The sequence below is a fragment of the Moschus berezovskii genome, chromosome 4 (assembly GCF_049115385.1).
Source record: "Moschus berezovskii isolate FMDL1 chromosome 4, NW_MosBer_1.0, whole genome shotgun sequence".
NCBI classification, from domain to species: domain Eukaryota; kingdom Metazoa; phylum Chordata; class Mammalia; order Artiodactyla; family Moschidae; genus Moschus; species Moschus berezovskii.
Genome location: NC_142463.1, coordinates 643,901 through 662,587, shown reverse-complemented (window position 1 = coordinate 662,587; position 18,687 = coordinate 643,901). Strand labels below are relative to the sequence as shown.

Here is an 18,687-nt window from a genome sequence, read left to right as displayed (position 1 = left end):
GCTAGATCGGCATCCAGGTCCGACCAGCTCTCCCGGTCCCGTTAGCGGACAGGCCCCGGAAAAGAGAGCGGGCGCCTCGCGCTGAGCGTTAACTGGAAGCGGCCCCTTCGTACGGGCTCAGTCCACACCGCGACGCCTGGACAATGTTTGCCCAATTCTGCAGACGCCGCCGCCGAGGCTCGGAGGGACTGGGGAGCTGCCCTGCCCTGTCCCGCCACCAGTCCACGAGCGCAGAGCGACCCCAGGCTCCTCTCCGCTCGCCCGCAGCCTCGGCTCCAAGCTTGCGGCCCCGAGCGTCCCTGCCCTCATCCCGCTTCCCGCCTCCAGTGCGCTCATTACCTGCCGGCCGGGCGGGGAGACTGGCGGCGCGGAGGCGGAGGCGGAGGCACGCGCGGCCTCGCGAGTGAACTACAACTCCCATGAGGCTCTCGAGCCGCGCAGGAGCGCAGGGCCCCATTGGCTGGGAAGCCTCTGAGCTGGGAGCCCTGATTGGCTGAGGGGCCTGAGGCGACGGATTCCGGAAAGGGAAAGAGCAGCCAACATGGCGGCGGAACGCGGCGCGGGCCAGCAACAGTCGCAGGAGATGATGGAGGGTGAGCGGCCCCGCGGGGCGGCGACCGAAGGGCCCGGCGGGCGGGGGCGGGGTCGCCGGCCCGTGCCAGTCATGCCCGGGAGAAACGGGGCGGCCCGGGCCCAGCCCCGCGCGCCCCGTGACATCTGCCAGCCGGCAGGGCGAGGGTGGCCCCGGACGGCCGGACGCGGACCCCGGCGCTGAGGCGGCGGTGGCCGGGACGGCGCGGGCGGCCGGGGAGGCGGGGGCCGCAGGGCCGGACTTGCGGGTGAGGGCTGGGGGCGCGGCGGTCCCGCAGCCCCCTGCGCCCGCCCCAGCTGCTGGGAGCCTCGCACCACAGCCCCGAGCGTGACCCGCGGGGCAGGTCCCCAGGCAGCGGACCGGGAAGCGGGGCGCGGGCTCGCTGGGACCCGCCCGAGGCAGCTCATTGGTGGACGCGGCGCGGGTGGACGAGGGGCCTCTGGAAAGCGAACCGGTTGAGGGGAACGGCTGACCCCAGCCGAGAGTTGAGTGATAGAATCGACAGGTTCCTGTTTTCAAAGCTGTAATACATCCAGAAGACTAATTTCAGCTCTTTGGCTTTGTGGAAAACAATCTGCGTGCGTGTTATGTATGTATATAACTACATGCACGCCTAACCCCAGTGGAGAGCCGTCGCGTCTTTGAGCGCTCCATTGTACTTTTGGCTCTACTGTTTTCCTGAGGGCTCCCGAAGAGAAGCCGGGGTTTCCAGTGTCAAGTGCTAGGGAAGGGGTGGAGGGGGGGCAGCCTGTTTGGGAGTGATGGCTGCAGCAGCCAGAACCAGCTCCCTGCCGCACCTGGAAGGATTATACCAGTCAGCCAGGCTGGAGACGGGGCGAGAAAGAGCAAAGGCCGCTTCCGGTGAAGGAAACCACACACAGGCATAGGGGTGTGAGGGAGTGTGACTTGTCTGGAGTGACCAAGAGTGACAGTGGTATTGGAGGAGAGCGAGGCGGGTGAGGCAGGCAGGGCACGTGGTGGAGGGCCTGGATGGAGGGGAGGAGCTCGGGAAGGTTTTGGATCTGGAGACCTGTGGGTCTTTCTAAGCAGGGAAGCACCTCTTCTTATCCGCTTTCTTCCCGCCCTCCCGCCTCTCCCACTTCCTCTTTAGTGTCTCCCTGTCTTGGTAAATGGCAAATGGGAGGAAACCTAGGCAATTCCTTCTCTCTGGCTGCCACCCATTCGACAAATCAGCAAGCTCTGCTGCCCCCACTTCCCTAGTATCTCCAAGTATTTGCTACCTCTCCCCTTCCCCCTGCCAATACCTTGAGCCAGGGTACTGTCCCCAGTGCCCCACAGTCACCTGGTATGCTGATCTACTATCCCATATTTCACTTTGGCTGCCCTTCATGAGCTAAGCCCCTCCCACCCTGGGCTCAGCTGCACCAGACCATTGCCCAGTAGACTTGCTGTCCCTTAGCCTGGACCACAGAGAGGCTGTGCCTGGTGACGGCTAATTTATTACGTGTCTTCATGCATGTCATCCACGTGCTTTTGTGCCTGACAGTGACTCTGATATGTGGGTACTGTACTGGCTCCTTCTACTCATGAGGAGACTGATGCTTCGAAAAGGAAGTAACAGGCCAAATCTGTCTCTGTCGGGGCAAGGTGCAAACTCAGGAAGAGTCACGGGCATTCTGGACATTTGGGGAGTCAACAATCAGATTTGGATTCTGGGATCAGATCAGATTCTCTGGAGAATAGATTTAAACAGACAGACAAGCCACTGAGAGACCAGTTAGGAGGCCAGGCAGGAGCACAGACCACAGGTAGTGAGTAGCTGATCTAAGACAGTTGGCAGGAGTTGCAGGAAGAAGGAATGGGTGTGGTGGTGTTAGAGGTGAATTCATCAGGACTCGGCCAACAGCCTGTCCTGGTTGCTGCTTTGCTAATCCCAGTGGAAGACTCGGAGTTGAAGCAGCGTCCTCCCCCACAGAACGCACGCCCCTCTGTAGATGAGCTGTGGTCAGAGAAGAGAGAATCCTTGCCCTGTGACTGGTGATGCCACGCAGCCTGGTAGTGCTCCAGCTCTTCCAGACAGGCTTCCACAGAGGCTGCAAAAAAAATTAAGAAAAAGGAAAATTATCTGACAGTCTTGCCAAAAGATTTTTACTAGTCAGCCACATTTAACTGGACTCCCCAGGTGATGCTAGTGGTAAAGAACCCTGCCTACCAATGTAGGAGACATAAGAGACATGGGTTCGATCCCTGGGTGGGGAAGATTCCCCTGGAGGAGGGCGTGGCCACCCACTCCAGTATTCTTGCCTGGAGAGTCCCATGGACAGAGGAGCCTGGCGGGCTACAGTCCGACGACTGAGGCAGCTTGGCACTCACTCGGTACAGGACTGCGCTGGGTTAATGGTGCTGTGGTGTTTAGGACCGTGACTCGTGTGGGGCGTGGAGCACTGCTGGCTGTCTTCTCCTTTTCTAGAGCGCCCCGCTGCCCACAGTCTGATTTGAGTTAGTCTTGATTTCTTTCAGAACGTGGGCCTGTGAACTGGGCTGGTTTTCTTGGCCAAATGGATAGTGGAGCCTGGATGAAGGTATGTGGCGGGAGGGTCACACGGTCCCCTCTGTGTGGATATCCAGGCCGAGAGGGCGCGGATAGGAGGTGCTTCTCTGCGTGTTACCATTAGCACGTTCAGCCAAAAGCCACCCAGGCCTTCCAGATACCTGGCGTTCTTCACGAGTTCCTTGAGAGCAGGAATAGTGTGCTCCTCACCTTTGTAACCCGAGGCCTCCCTGGTCTACCCTCTTCCCAAAACCCCAGTTCTCCCCTCCTCTGGGTACCTCACATGGTGCCCAGGACACACGTGGAAAGTACTCAAATGTTTGTTGACCTGAATTCAACAAACGTTCTTGAATGAAGTCTTTTTGACTTCCAGCTGGATGTCAGTTTGTTATATGTTCCTCACAGAGTCCCCTAACGTGAATATGCGTTCTTATGAATGTGTGTGGGTTCAGTTGACAGGCGGGTTGAATCAGAAGAGTCGGGGGATGAAGAAGGGAAGAAACAGAACAGCGGGATGGTGGCGGACCTCAGCGCGCACAGCCTGAAGGATGGAGAGGAGCGAGGGGAGGAGGACCCAGAAGGTACCGGGCTGAGGGAAGAGCCTTAAACTCCTCAGCGCAGGATGCCGGAGCTGTTGCCTGTGCTCAGCCTGGGGGATGGGGGAGGGATGTCACCGGGCACTCACCCAGCCCACTCTGGAGGCCCACAGGGCCTGGTGGGTGAGGGCGCGGAGCAGGGCCCCCTCTGAGGTGCTCGCTGAGTCAGCTCCACCCTTAGGGCACTTGCAGGCAAGATGGGTGGTTTCCTAACTTCACGGAAGGAAAATACAGCTGCTAGAGATGTTGGTACAAATGTGTCCTCTGGAACAGAACCAGGAAATCGTTTATTACCCACATGTTCAGAGAGTGAGATTGAAGTAAAATAAACATTGTATGCCTTTTTCTACCTCGGTCACATGGACTAGTTTTATCTTAGAGGAGTCATTTCTGAGTCCTTCTCCACCATACTTGTAAGCCTGAGGATCAGCTTCTAAATTGTCTTCTTAGTGATTAAAAACAGGAAATGAATTTCGAGATGAAAAAAGTGTTCTCCGCCTGTAATGGGGGTTTTCACCCCCTGAACCATGATCTAAACCTTTTTTCTTTGTTTGCTTAGAAAATCAGTTTCCATTGAAAGAAGTGAGAGAAACCATACACACAGAGGGATGTCCAAAACTTATTAGGTGAAAAAAGCAGACTTTCTTTACAAACAATGTGCATGTTAAAATCCCGTCTTTGTTTTTTAAATATTGACGATAGCCTATGGTTTTACCTGCTTGAGAGAGGAAAGCCGTCACACAATCGGGGCAGGGCCTCTGAGTAGCAGTTTTGAGGGTCTCGTGCGCCCTGCACTTTGCAGGGTTATCTCCACCGTGCGGGGTCTCTAAGGCAGCAATGCTCGTGCACTCCCCGTACGGTAATAAAAGTGAAACTAGTCTTTAAAGGAACGTCGTGCTCTGTGCCAGCACAGACGCTTGGTAACTATGGCAACCTAATTTTAAGGCAAAAGGCACTACCACAGAAGTACGACTCATATTATGTAGGAACTTCAGAGGCAACATTCTGGAAGCCATGTGGGTGGAGAAGCACATGGGAGGGATGGGTGACAGCTCTCCCTGGGGCTGAGTCACAGGAAGGCCGGGGGCAGCGCCACCTGCCGTCACGTCCTGCTGCCTGGCGTGCCTACAGCCCTGGCGTGGGCGCTCGCCGGCTCGTGAACGGGGTCCCACCCGGGTTCCTGCCTCCAGGAGGGCGCACCTGTGTAAGTCCTTAGAGAAGCGGGGCCTGCTCCCTCCTGTGCTTGTTTAGGTCTTGGTTTCCAATAAACAAACTCAAACCTGTCAGCTGTTACTTTGCACTTGTTTTCTGTAAGTTATTGTTTTAGCACTTGAAGCATATATGATAGGATGGCTGGTAGCTTCTGTCTCCAAGGTTAAGCGGGCGTGTTGGACGCTGCTCTGTGCTGCATGTGTTACAGACAGAGCCCTTAGGCCTTGTGACCTGGTTGGACCCCAAGTGGCCTGGCCACCCTGCCTTTGTTGTGGTGTGTCTTTCTTTGCAACCTTGAGTTCATATGTTGGCTATGCTGTCTTTTGAAGAGAGATCATTTTGGGCAATCTCTTGGTTTTGCCCAACTCCTTTTCTTTAATTCTTGGGTTTGTTGACATTTCGTAAAACTATGGCTGACCTAGAGTAAATACATGTTTTGTTTTGTTTTTTAATTAGCCATTGTTGACAGTTATGGAAAAGGTGGTACAATGAATTTAGCCAATGTGGGGCCAGGGCGTCTCTCAGGCTGTTCCCGAGTTGGGCGTGAGTTGGGCGTGCCTCTCCAGGGCCTCCAGTCCAGCCTGTGAGCTGCCCGTGTTGGGGAGGTGCCGGAGGGTATGAGGCCAGGATGTGGGCGGTGTTGCTGTAGGGAAGGCACAGAGGCAGGAGGCCGCTGAGCAGTGGCAGTAACCATTGTCCCTGGGGCACAGGCCAGACAGCAGCACGCGCCCAGCGAGGACCAGGCGCTGTGCACGCAGGCAACCCAGTTTCTTCAGCAGCACATTGTGAGAACAAAAGCAGACTCCGTAGAAATGCTCTCCGGTTACGTGCGTGACCAGACTGGGCACCTGGCAGGCTGGGAGAGTGGCTCGCCCTGCCAGTCGGGTGTGCTGCGGTCGGTCCAGACCTGCCCTCCTTGGCCCCGCCCGGACCCTGGAGACCCGCTCTCCAGGGCAGACTGGCTCCCAGCCTCCCCGGCTCCTCAGCAAGAGCCATGTTTCACTTATTTAGCAAGGCTGTTTGATCCTGTCGGTTGAACTGAGCTTCATTTTGTTTTCCTTTTTTCAGAGAGACGTGTCTGTAGATACAGAGCCATTTTCCAAAGCAATAAAAGGCACATCCTAGAACATCTGATTTGCCTGGCATGACCCACATTCAAGTGACCTGATTCATTGCCACAGACCAGAGGGAAAGACTAGGGGCCAGAGGGAAAAACTGGGGGCAGGCTGCCCCCAGGTACTGCTGCAAGGCCACGCCGGAAGGTGGTGGTAGGCGGCTCCCGTGCTCCTGGCTGGAGTCAGCTGAGGCTCGGTCACCCCTCGCCCTTCTGCCAACAGCTTCAGACTACATTTCCTTTCTTGGGAAGTTGTAGGCCGTAGGTGGAATCTTGGAGACCTTTGCCAGGAGCTGAATTCAGGAAACAGAACCTTGAGAGGTGACTGTTGTCAGGTGTCAGCTCCATGCGTCGTCCAGGCCCTCGGGTGTTGCCTGAAGGTTCTTCCTCTGTTGAGCTGGCCCTGCGCTTCAGGCAGCGCAGCCCAGCTGGCCCCCAACAGCCGGGCATGTGCTTCTGGAGACCAACCGCTCTGAATGGGCTTTTTCTTCTTCCTTTTCCAGAAGGACAAGAGCTGCCTGTGGATATGGAGACCATTAGCCTGGACAGAGACGCAGAGGTAACACTGCCTGCTCGGCCACCCCAGGGGCCTGGTGGCACAGTGCCCTGCCTTCGGGGTGTCTTAGGAAGGTGCCGATTAGCAGGTGACTCAGCTGGACGGTCCGGCAGCCTGGGCCTCCCTTGGTTGCCCAGTCTTTGTGGCCTTACTGTTTTAATACCAGTGCTTGATCCGCGTTGTGCTTTGCACACTAAGGACTGTGTGGCGGAGGCAGCGCCTTGGCTGCTGCGTAATGTGAGTCAGGTGACTGCACCCTCCTGGTGCAGTGAGGAGCCGCAGGCGGGAGCGGGACTGCCTGAAGAGACGGCCTGGGGCAGCCCCCAGGGGTGACGAGGGGCGCACGGGCGAGAGCGCTTCTCGCACCGCTAGTTCGGAGGGTCAGTCTCACATCAGGCCGCTGCCTGTCACAGCCTGGCTGTGCCCGCGTCACCTGTCCCCATGACTCCAGGCAGCACTGCTCCCCGAGCCCCTCCACCTCCCAGCCTCCTCGTGGCTCCAAGCCAGGTGCTTGTGTGCAGCTGAGCAAGGTTTTGTCTCTGTTTCAGGATGTTGATTTGAATCATTATCGCATTGGAAAAATTGAAGGGTTTGAAGTGCTGAAGAAAGTGAAGGTGAGCGGAGCTCGTCCTTGCGTGGGAGGGGCCCGTGTGACCCCAGAGGGCACCCTGCCCGCTGGGTGCAGGTAGACCGGAGCAGACCAGCCCTGCGCGGTGGCGCACACGGCACCGGGGGCGTCCCTCAGTGCCTTTGGTCCTGAGCCCTGCGGGGTGACAGGGCAGACGCTCGGCTGGCTGGCTCTCCCCAGGTTCACGCGGCGGCTCAGACCGGTGGTGCCTCCATCGGAGCCTGCCTGCGGCTGCATGCAGCCCAAACTGTGCGTGTTTAACTCACTACAGTTCAGTCTGGTTTTCAAAACTGAGCCGCCAAGCGCTCCCTCTGCTGGGAAACCAGCACCCCTCCCGTCGCCCAGTGCCTCCCTTTCCGAGGAAGCGCTCACCAGGGCCTCCCTGCGCCCCTGCTGGTGTCTGCCCGCCTTCTCTGGAAACCAGGAGGGAAGCCGGGCCCAGGGGCAGCGGGCACTCCCTCCGGCCTCCCTGTTGCCTGTGGCAGCTGCCCTTTTTCTGTCCCCAGACTCTCTGCCTCCGGCAGAACTTGATTAAGTGCATTGAGAACCTGGAGGAGCTGCAGAGTCTCCGAGAGCTGGATCTTTACGACAACCAGATCAGGAAGATCGAGAACCTGGAGGCGCTGACAGAGCTAGAGTGAGTTGTGAGCCTGCAGGGTACCCGGCAGCCTCCCCAGAACCAGCCCTGCACCCCGAACTCAGTCCCGGGGAGCCCCCGCCTGTGGTCAGGCCTGTGCCTGGCTCCATGGGGGCACTGACTTGCCTGCAGTCCCAGCCTGCACGTGAAGCCTTTGACTGGAGACATCAGGCTGGGCCCCTCGGGGAGAAGACAGCTTCTGTCCTCAGCCCCGTGCTGGGAGCCAGGGCAGCAGGCTTTGGGGGCCCTGTGGCCTGCCCGCGCCCCCATGTTTCCCAGGTGGGCTGCTGCCTCTAAGTCAGCTACGTCCTAAGCTTGGCGTGGCCTGTGCTGCTGCTGCCTGTGCTCCTTAATAAATGCTTTGCCTGTTCCCAGGATTCTAGATATCTCTTTTAATCTACTGAGAAACATTGAAGGAATTGATAAGTTGACACGACTGAAGAAGCTCTTCTTGGTCAACAACAAAATCAACAAAATTGAGAACATAAGCAGCTTGCACCAACTGCAGATGCTGGAGCTGGGGTCCAACCGGATACGGGTGGGTGTGGGCACGGGTGCGGCCCAGAGGTGTGCGGGGCGTGTGCTCAGCTGTGTCTCACGAGACCGACTGCTCACTGGGGGTCGGTGTTAGTGAGGCCGTGGCCCTTTCTTCTGCACACAGCATTCTGTTCCTTCTCGTTCGATGCACGCTGTAGCCCTTAGCAGACCCTCCCCTTGCACTCTGTCCGACAGCAGCCCCCAGCGCTTTGCTTTTGAACATGCCGGTGGGTGTGTTTTTAGACGCACCTCTTGGCACAGAAGGGACCCATGCACAGCAGGAGGACGGGCCCCCACTCTGGGCCGGGGCGGGGGTAGGCGCAGCCTGGTGCATGGTTGACCCGTCCACCCCTGCCGAGTGGCTGAGGCCGGGGTTTCTGAGCCCTTCCTCCACCTCCGTGCCAGAAATGCCCCTCCAGCTTTTGGGAGCTTCCAGCACACTGGTCAGCTCAGGTTGACCCTTGTGAGCTAGACAGGATACAAACCGAGGAGAGTGGTTGTGGCGAAGGGCTCCTTGTGACTGTCAGTGGTGGTGGTGGTGTGGCTGAAAGTAGCAAAGCAACACAGGTGAAACTCGGAGTGGTCCAGGCGTCAAAGTGTTCCGCAGCATCCCTGGGGGAGGGGGCCGCGCCACAGCCGATGCAGGTGATGGCAGGCAGGGCTGCCCTCCCTCCAAGTCCTCGTCCTCCCGGACCAACCCCGGCCCCGTCCTGCTGTGAGGGTTGAAGAAGAGGCTTGCTCTGCACTCGGAGGCCCCGCTGCCTCCCCTGCCGGAACAGCTCAGCCAGCCTGTTGTGGGAGAGTGGTGTACCCAGGAGGCGGGGACCTGAGGCCTGCCAGGGGGCGCTCACTAGTGCAGCTGCCCAGGGGGCTCTGGGGGGCACGGGGCAGAGCAGGGAGGAGGGCGGAAGGCGTTGCAGAGACAGGGAGGGGCAGGGCACCCCCGGAGACCCAGGCCCAGGGCCCCTGCAGCTCTGACCCGCAGGACACAACCAGGGTCTTGGTCTCAGGTTGCACTCTGAAGTGAGGTTGCCTGGGGGGATCCCAGAAGGGGCAGTACCTGCCCGACATCCAGGCAGCTCCATCTGCTCGCCCGAAGAGACGGGCCCTTTCCCTTCCCCAGTAACTGCTGCCTTGTCCTGATTTTCACAGGCAATTGAAAATATAGACACGTTAACCAACCTGGAGAGTTTGTTTTTGGGGAAAAACAAGATCACTAAGCTTCAGAATCTGGACGCACTCACCAACCTGACTGTCCTCAGCATGCAGGTATGGACCGCCTAGCCTCCCGCCCCGCGGTCCCCTGGGGCAGGGCTTTGCTCCTCCACTGTCTCCACACTGGGCAGCGCTTGGCTTCGCTGTCAGTGAGCAATGGAGACATCACACTTCACAGATCTATGACACGCGCGGACCTGAGGTTTCCTTCTTAACACGCCATGTTTCTTCTAATGAAAGTCCGGGCGATTTTTAGCCAGAGCTGCTCGTCTCTCCACAGCTCACGCCGTGCTGGGCTCCATGGTGGGAACGACCCCCGCGTCCCATCCCATCCGTGCCCAGGGGCATGCCGCCCGGGTGTGGTTGGGCAGTGCCTGCTGCCCGGCTCCTTTCCTCAGGACCAGGTGCATGGCGGTGGGCCCAGGGGCATTGGTGGCAGGCCATGGGGACAGGATCCCCAGGACCTGTCCGATCCCCATGCCTCTCCGAAAGCAGGTGCCATGCAGACCTGTGTGAGAAGCGGGCGCTGTGTTCTAACTCAAGTTACGGTAGATGCCGAAAGAAGTGAGAACTAAGTGATTGTAAATATTCTGATTTTGAAATTTTTGAGTTAACTAAATTATCTGAGGTAGATCTTTTGAGGTAGATTTTGAAAAGTGAGTATTGTACATCAAAGCCTTTGGCCCTGTGCACGAGTTTCTCCCAGAACAGCAGACGCAGGGCCCTGGTCTACCTCCCTCTGGGCCAGGCCCCTGCAGCCGCTGTGGGCGATACCCTGTTGTCAGGAGCCCCATGTCCGCAGCCCTGCCCCCCAGAAGCCTCCCAGTCTCACGCCGTTCTGACTCTCCCTGCAGAGCAACCGGCTGACCAAGATCGAGGGCCTGCAGAGCCTGGTGAACCTCCGGGAGCTGTATCTCAGCCACAACGGCATCGAGACCATCGAGGGCCTGGACAGCAATGTAAGAGCGCGCCCGGCCGCGGGGCAGCGGGGGCGCAGGCAGGCCGAGAGCCTCGAGGGGCTCTCCGGGAGGCCTTTCCGGGCGTCTCAGGCTGGGCCAGCGGGGCCAGCCGACTCGCTCCTTGCCTGTGTGCTGAGTGGAGCTGAGCTGTGTGTCATGGGCTGGGTCAGTGCACAGCCCTGTAGGCTTTGGGAGGGTTTCTAAACCCTAAACCCTAGGAGCTTTTCTGTTGGTCCAGTGGTTAAGCCTTCGAGCTTCAATGCAGGGGACGCAGGTTCGGTCCCTGGTGAGGGAATTAAGATCCTGCATGCAGCGTGGTATGGCTGACAACAATTAGAATCTTTAAGACGGAAACCCTAGCTGCTCCTGGGCGTCCCTGTGCCGCAGACGACTCTCAGTTGACAGCCGCTGCCCTCTCTTCCTGCCCCTGCCGCCGGCCTCCTGGCCCCATTCCCAGCCGAGGGCCCGCATCCTGCACCGTCCTCTCCCCCTCCTCCCTCCCTACTTGCTCCCTCCTCCCTCCCTCTCCTCCCCCTCCATCCTCCCCTCCTCTGTTTTCCTCCTCCCCTTCCCTCCCCTCCTCCCTTCCCTCCCCTTCCCTCCTCCCCCTCCTCCCACCCCTCCTCCCTCCACACCTGCCCTGCCCCCCCAGCACAGGACAGCCTTAGGAATGCTGGGCAGGGGGGACAGCCCTGGCCCTGAGCCTGCAGGAGGCCCCTGCCCTCCTCAGCTGCCACAGCCCAGCCTGCTTTTCCTCAGCGCAGTATTAAGACAAATAAAATGCTTGAACTCACTCAATTTCACTGGGTGTTGTTTCCTGTTTTAATTGCCAGTAGGTGTAACCCGGTCAGTCACCTGGTAAGCACTGTATTTCAGTCTTCATAAGGCCGCCTTTGGCCCTGGGCCTCATCAACATCAGTGAGGTGCTAGGAGAAACCCACTTTCTGGATTTTGTTTCACCAGCATTTACAGAATTTTGGAAAAGCTGGTGGAATTTGCCGCCAGTGGGTGTGGTCACCTTCCCCTGCCTTCCAGTTGGACTGTTGGCAGAGCTGGTGTGTAACCTGGGTGCACGCCTGGGCAATGCAGAATGGGAGATTGAGGCCAGGCTCTGAGAGGCGGGGCTGGGCAAGGGCTGGGCAGGGCTGGGCAGGGCCCCCTCCCCACACCAGTCCCCCCGGCCAGCTGGAGGGTCTGCACAGGAGAGGGCGCGGCCCCAGGAGCAGCAGGCCAGGGTGGGACTGAGGAGTTGTCCTGGGAGGTGAGCTGCAGGTCAGCCCAGCCCAGGACTGGACCCTGTGTGGGCCTTTGCAGCAAAACAGAACAAGAGAGTTGTGGCTTTAAAGTCATCGTAGTTTTGTAAGGTCCTCCTAATCAAACGGAACAGGCTTTATTCAACTAGAGAGCAAATATTCTCCTGTATTTTCCTCTGAGCTGCATCTCTTAACTTCCCTGGAGTTTACTCTTGTGGTACAAGGCCAGGCAGTTAGTGATCTTTCTCCCAAACAGGGAACGACTGCTCGCCCCTGCCCTGGGGCGACCCTGCTCTGGGCTTCTCCAGGTGCCAGGCCTTGCCGCACGCCTGCCCGGGGAGACTGGGGAGACTGTGGTTGCGGACGTCGCAGTCTCTGCAGCGCTAGCTCTCCCCGCCCCACCTTACCCCCATCCCCCTCCTTACCTTTCTTTAAGTAATTAGTACTGGTTTGCTTTCGAATGAGCTTTGAGAACACTGTCCAGCTCCCCAAAAAATCTCAGGGTAGCATCAAGTATGTGATGGGGTCCTCGTGCTTGGAGGTTTGGGGCCGTTCTGGCCACTGGGTACCCTCGGGCTGGTCTCCACAGAGGGGTCTCCTGGGGGTCACCACCTCCACGTGCCGTAGACACCGTGGCCCAGCCAGTTCCCGCGCTCGCACTCCCCACACCACCCAGCCCCTGGAGCGGGCATAGCGGGCCTGGCTGGGCCCCACCCCCCCCGTCCCCACGCCTCCTGCGTGGTTCTCCCGAGTCTCTGTCTGCCCAAAGCCCCCATGCCCCGCGAGCAGGTGCCTGCCGGCCTGCTGCAAGAAGCAGCCTCTGCCCATGTCAGCACCCAGATGGGTTGCTCGAGCACTCCTCTCTGTGCTGGAAGTAGGGTCCCTTCCAGAAGGGACGGTGTGGGGCCTGGCACTTCCCCACCCTCGCCATGCCCTGGGTTCTCTGCCTTAACTGAAGAGGGACTGTTTATTTGGGGTTGGATGTCTCCTTAGGACAGGCACTAGATAAACACTGCTACACCTGTTGCGCCGCAAGGCCCAGCCCAGGGGCCCGGGCAGCCTCCCAGCGCCCAGGTCTCCTCTGCTTTGGCAGGTATTACCTGCCCTTCCAGGACTGGGCATCTCGCTGGGGTCCTTTGCACCAGGATGTGGAAGTCTTGGGCGTGGAGTCCAGTGGCACTAGTTTCAGACCCCAGTGACAAGAGCTCAGTGAGGCAGCGGCAAGGATTCAGTGTAAACTGGGCAGGGGGCTGCAGGAGGGGCAGGGCCATGCCCCCACCCGCCAGCACCCCCTTTCCTGTGATGGCGGAGGACAGCTCGCCTCACGCTGTAAGCCCAGCACCCAGCGCGGTGTGCATAGCCACACAGTCACAGTGGAACTGAGGTAATGCAGGAAACTTTTATCTCCTTGTTCTAGAACAAACTCACAATGTTGGACATTGCGTCAAATAGAATCAAAAAGATTGAGAACATCAGCCACCTGACAGAGCTGCAGGAATTCTGGGTAAGTGCAGTGCACATGTGCTCGCTGGCGCTCACCTGAGCGGGTCCCGGTGCCTGAGTGTCCTCTGCGGCTCGGGGGGCTGCAGATATGGTCCCCATGCTGCATGTGGCCTTCCAGCAACGGCGTCACCGGGGAGCTGGGTAAAGTCATGGCTGTCAGGCCCTGCCCCAGCCCAGAGGTGGAGCGGTCGATCACCGGGCACGTGAGAACAGAAGCCCTGATCCGTGTGGGTTAGTCCCAGGATCGCTGTGTGACTGGAGGGCTTCCAGGCGCAGCCCCGGGGACGTGCTTCCAGCTCAGATGGCCCAGAACCACGGGAGGAGGTATGGATGGGCCTCTGTGGTTGGTCACCTTGGAATATGCCTCGTGTTGGGCTCACGGCGATGGGTGTGGTTTCTGGAGCCCGCAGATGAGAAATGAGGCCTAAGAGGCCACGAGACTCTTTTAAGGGGGTTGCAGGTCAACCCCAGCTGAGATCCGCAGTATCAGGGTTCCACACGCGTGTCCCGAGCGTGACTCCTGAAGGCAGTGCTGTGTGCAAAGCCTGCGTCGTCGGAGATCTTTGCGTTGTCCACGGCCTGCCCCTTGCTCGGCCAGCCATTCTGCCAACCCTCTGACGTCCTGTGTGTTCTCTGCTCACCGTCTCAGAAATGACCCAGGTTTCCCTAATGCACAGCGGCCCGCTGTGAGGACGCCCCTGCCCCTTAGTGATGGCACTGGTCTTGGGTGCCGTCAGGGTGCAACGCCAGGACCGGCCTCTGAAGGGCTGGGGTGCGAAGCCAGCCGCGGGAGCTGCGATCTGGTGTGCAGCCCAGCCCTACAGGAGGGCGTGGCCGGCGGTCAGCGGAGGGTCGGAGCAGAGGGATTCGGTCTGGAGAGGCAGGGAGCCACACAGCCAGAGGAGGAGCCCAGAGCCGGGGTCCTGACTGGGCTGCTCCAGCACTGGGGCGCCCGGCACTGCAGCATGTGCCCACCCTCACCCAGCCCGGCCGGATGCGGCCCTCGCGCCCTGGTGATCGTCCCGGGAACCCGTGCTGGCCTGAGTGACAGAGGCCTGGAGGGGGCAGGATGCCCCCCGTGACGGGGTCGTGAGCAGACTGGCTGCGTCTGGAGGGCTCGCGTGCTCACGGACCCCCAGCTTTCTATGAAGTAGCAGACTCCTAGTCTGATGCCAGCAGCCTACAAGTGATTTTGTTGTGTAAGAAAAATATCTTGAGAATTCTCCCACACCTCAGTTTTGTTTCACGTGTTGCTGAATTTGAGGGGACGTGAATGTGAATTTTGTATGTAAATGTCAGCCACCAGAAACCACTGGAAGAGACCCTGGAGACCGTGTGCCTGGAGCGCCATCCCGGCTGTGTCTGCAGCAGGAGCAGCGTGAGTTTAGGCAGGACGCTCACACACAAGCCCAGGATCACCTGCCAGGAGTTGGCAGAGTCGTCGGGGTCACCCGTGCCCACGCGATCACACGTACCCGGGAATGAGATGGCCACAGGCTGCCGTCCCCGTGTGCTCCATCTGCGAGGGGTGCTGGTCAGGACCTTTGGGGGGACCTCCCCTGTGTGTCCACTTAACGCATTGGTCGAGCGTGGAGCGGCTGGAGAACAAGCTCGTGGCCACGGGGAGCAGCCCGCTGCATCCAGAGCACGGGCCCTTCTGCACGACCAGCAGCCAGCTTGCTTTAAAAGTCACTTCATTTGACAGGAAAAACTGAGAAGGAGGCGGGAGACAGTCTAGATCAGAAGGAACTAAAATGGCGCTTCTGGGAGGTTCTTTAGAAGACGAGAGCACTGGGAGCTCACTCCCCACGCCTCGCTCCTTCACGCCTCAGCTGGGAAGGACTCAGTAGAGAGACATACAGACTGTGCCCCACCCCCCGCCCCATGTGACCCTTCCAGATATTCTAGAGTTTCTGTGGAGACGATACAGGTGAATGGCTTTGAGTTTCGCATTTTGAAAAAGTACAAAGACACGTCTGGGAGTTACCTTGTCTAAGGTGCCCTTTACAGCGCGCTCTTGGTACTGAGCAAAACCCCAGGCCCACTGTACTAAATCCTAAAGAAAACCGCCGGGAGGCTGGCCGTGCTATGGAACACCCGAACTGGTAAGAGCTAGGGCTTGTGAACATAGTCACTGCTGGGACAGCGGTGGCAGCAGAGCTCTGGCGCTCGCGTGGGAAGCATGTGGGGTGTACGTCTGGCTCAGATGACCGTGGAAGGGAGGGGGGTGCGGCCGAGTCATGGACACGACCACCGGCAGCAACACAGGACGGGGGTCGAGGCAGAGCCCGCTGCCGAGGCCTCCCCTGTGAACGCGCAACGGGGCTCAGCGTGTTAAAGAAAGGTGTTTGCTTCTGTGAGCTTTACTGACCTTCACGTGGTACAGGCCCTGTGCTTACGAACACGCCTTGTGGCACTCCCCAGTTATCGCCATATTCTGTAGCAGAAACACAGAAGCCATGTTTTTTAAGGAAGAAAATACAAAAATGTTTATAGACTGTACGTTTTGCCAAAAGAAAAGTATAAAGTGCTGCTTAAAAAACAAAACAAACACTAAAGACCCATTGGAGAACAGAGCCCTCTGTCCAGTCGAGACTGTGGGTGCCGGGCCCCCAAACCCCAACGGTGGGGCCAGCGCAGAAGGGCGGAAACAGCCGGTGCTGGCGTGTTTCCCAGGGGCATGTATTGAGGGCAGTGCCCCGTGCTCACGCAGCTCCGCTGTGACAGCTTCTGTTGGCTGGCTCGCTGCAGCCCCAGCCCCGGGGCCACGACCTCCCCCTGCAGTGACTGCACATGGGGGAACCCGGAGGACGGTGATGGACAGACCCAGTGGGGCCTGGTGGATGGGAGGGGAGGGGTGGGGCGGGGCGCTGGTCAGGCTCCTCCAGGAGCAGCCTTTGTCCCTTTGCAATAGAGGCTTCGGGCCCCCCAGGGAGTGGGCCTCGGGGGCCTCCACAGCCTCCGAGTTCTGGAAACCTGGGTGTCCCAGGGCGGCTGGCACACGAGGCCCACAGGGAGTTCTGTGAACACGGTCTTCTTTAAGCAGGCGAGACTGAGAAACCCTGTCTGCCAAGGGCAGGGGCTGGCGCTGTGTGGCGGCTCCGTTGTCCCTCTGTGGACCGGAACGTGGACTTAGCGGCGTCCGCCAGGTTCATCCCGCAGGACGCGGCCAGGCCAGCATGAGCCCGGGTGGACGGCCGGCCTGTCTTCTGCATGGGGCAGGGTGAGGGCCGTGGGGTCCCGAGGCTTCTCTGACGCACACCTGTCCCCCCAGATGAACGACAACCTCCTGGACTGCTGGAGCGACCTGGACGAGCTCAAGGGTGCTAGGAGCCTGGAGACGGTGTACCTGGAGCGGAACCCCCTGCAGCGGGACCCGCAGTACCGACGGAAGATCATGCTGGCCCTGCCTAGCGTGCGGCAGATCGACGCCACCTTCGTCAGGTTCTGAGGCCGGCTCCTGCAGAGCCTCCCGGCCACGGTTTTAACCCGCCCGTCGCTCCTGCAGTGTCACTGTGTCAGCAGTCACAAACCCAAAGGCAATAAAAAGGCACTGAGTGAAAACTGCGTGTGCAGGGCCATCCCCACCGGCCGGGGTGGCCCCCTCCCTGCTCTGTGGCCCTGGGCCCTGCGGGGGGCCCGCCTCGATGTGCTCCTCTCAGGGCGTCTCAGAGCCCCCCAGAGGGTGAACCAGCAAGTCTGGGAGGGTGTCCAGGGGCCTTCGGGCCTTTCTGCCCAGAACTCTGCAGTCTCTTGGGCCAGTAGATGCCCATTTGTAAATTGTAAGTGTTAGCAATAAACTGCAGGCAGAGGGCGCCTCAGCCCCGTGTGCCGCAGCCCCCAGTGCCCTTGGAGGGCGGGGGCCCCCATCATTCTCCGCAACCCTCAGGCCAGCGGAGCAGCCTCCGCACTCATGGTGTGGGGCCGCTGGTGGCCCCGAGCCCACCGGGTCTCCTCAGGACTGTCTCCAGAGAGCTGTCCTCGTCGCCACGCTAACATTGCCCCTTCTTACCCCTTCAGTGTGCTTTTCTTTATAAAACTCACACCCACAGTCACCCTGGGTGTGACAAGGATCTTGTCATCTCATGGGCCCTCAGACTCGCGCTTCTGCAGCCTGAGAACCAAACCACGCAGTCCCCAGGGCTCCTCCTGCTTCCGAGACTCGAGCTGAGCGGCCAGTGTGGGCCCCTCCTGCCTCATGTGTCTGCATCGTTCAAGGTTAAGTTTGTTAAAATGGAATTAAAACTGCATGTCCTCTGCTGCGTCCATAGCCACGTCTTAGGGGGCAGACAGTCCCTGTGGTCACAGGGAGTCCTACAGGCACGCTGCCCAGGAGCTTGCCACAGAGCCGGGCATCCACAAGGGGGTTGAGAGCTCGGAGGTGACCCCTGCCCCATGGGCTGAGTGTGAGCTCATGTCCAAGTACTCACCCAAATCTGGGACAGGATGGACCGTGTGGCCTGCATGGCCGAGCAGGCTGTGGGCCAGAAAGCAGGCTCAGGTGTGGCCTGGCCCCAGAAAGAGCCTGCATACTGTGCTGTAAGCCTGGAACTCTGCCGTCAGCCAGGCACGGTCTGAGGGCAGAAAAGAGGTGTTTTAGAGACACACGGGTCAGGGTCTGAACGCCCTTGCTGGGAGACGTGGAGAAGTCCATCCAAGCGACAAGTGAGTCCAAAGGAAGAACCCACAGCAGCACCAAAACCAGAAAACTTGGGTTAAAAGCACGTACCTCGCTGGTTGCGGGGTCTTGCAAACTCCAGGACACAGTTCCCGACAAGACATAGAACTTGTGCCTAAATAACCATGAGTGGTCTGAACCGAGGCTTACTGTTTCCTTACAGCTGGAGGTGAGATCAGGGCTCAGAGGTAGAGGTTGTGCAGGTTTTCACTTCGGTGAAGGGGGGCGAGGGCCTGCAAGTGAAGTCGGTGGGGAAACAGGCGGCTGCTCACGCGGCGCTCAGCCGCTCAGGCGTGTCCCACTCCGGGACCCCACAGAGGCACGCCCAGGCTCCAGTCCGTAGTCACTCAGTCGTGTCTGACTCTGGCTGTAGCCCGCCAGGCTCCTCTCTTGGGATTCTCGAGGCGAGAATGCTGGGGTGGGTTGCCATTTCCTCCTCCAGGGGATCTTCCCAACACAGGGATCAAACCCAGGTCTCCGCATTGCAGGCAGATTCTTTACCATCTGAGCCTCCAGGGAAGCCCATGGAACAGATAAATAATCAAACATCCAACTCACCAGTAGGGAAAAATAAGCTTCAAGCAAAGAAGACGTGCGAGAGGGGCACACGGAGTCCACAGACAGACATGCGGACAGGGTCAGAGCTCGCCTGTCACGGCCCCTCAGAAGGGCCACAAATCCTGGCCAGCACCCCC

At 59.2% G+C, this 18,687-nt stretch overlaps 2 protein-coding genes across 4 annotated transcripts in view; one reads left to right on the top strand and one right to left on the bottom strand.

Moving 5' to 3' along the window:
* The window catches only part of PASK (PAS domain containing serine/threonine kinase), a 34,571-nt gene extending 34,119 nt beyond the window's left edge, over positions 1-452 (bottom strand). For both annotated transcript variants that reach the window (XM_055401739.2, XM_055401743.2), the window contains exon 1: positions 340-452. The gene's annotated coding sequence lies outside the window, so the exon portion shown is untranslated. The remainder of the gene's footprint in view (positions 1-339) is intronic.
* Positions 449-17,571, top strand: PPP1R7 (protein phosphatase 1 regulatory subunit 7). 2 transcript variants are annotated; one of them, XM_055401746.2, is made up of 11 exons: positions 534-593; positions 3,074-3,135; positions 3,557-3,685; positions 6,530-6,585; positions 7,131-7,196; positions 7,717-7,847; positions 8,223-8,385; positions 9,537-9,653; positions 10,454-10,558; positions 13,229-13,315; positions 16,589-17,571. In XM_055401746.2, exons 3-11 carry the CDS (start codon positions 3,619-3,621, stop codon positions 16,763-16,765), a joined length of 969 nt encoding a protein of 322 aa, XP_055257721.1. In that variant the 5' UTR covers positions 534-593; positions 3,074-3,135; positions 3,557-3,618; the 3' UTR covers positions 16,766-17,571. The 2 variants fall into 2 exon arrangements, with proteins under 2 accessions (XP_055257720.1, XP_055257721.1); XM_055401745.2 differs by lacking the exon at positions 3,074-3,135 and having other exon boundaries at positions 449-593.
* The last annotated feature ends 1,116 nt before the right edge of the window (positions 17,572-18,687 follow it).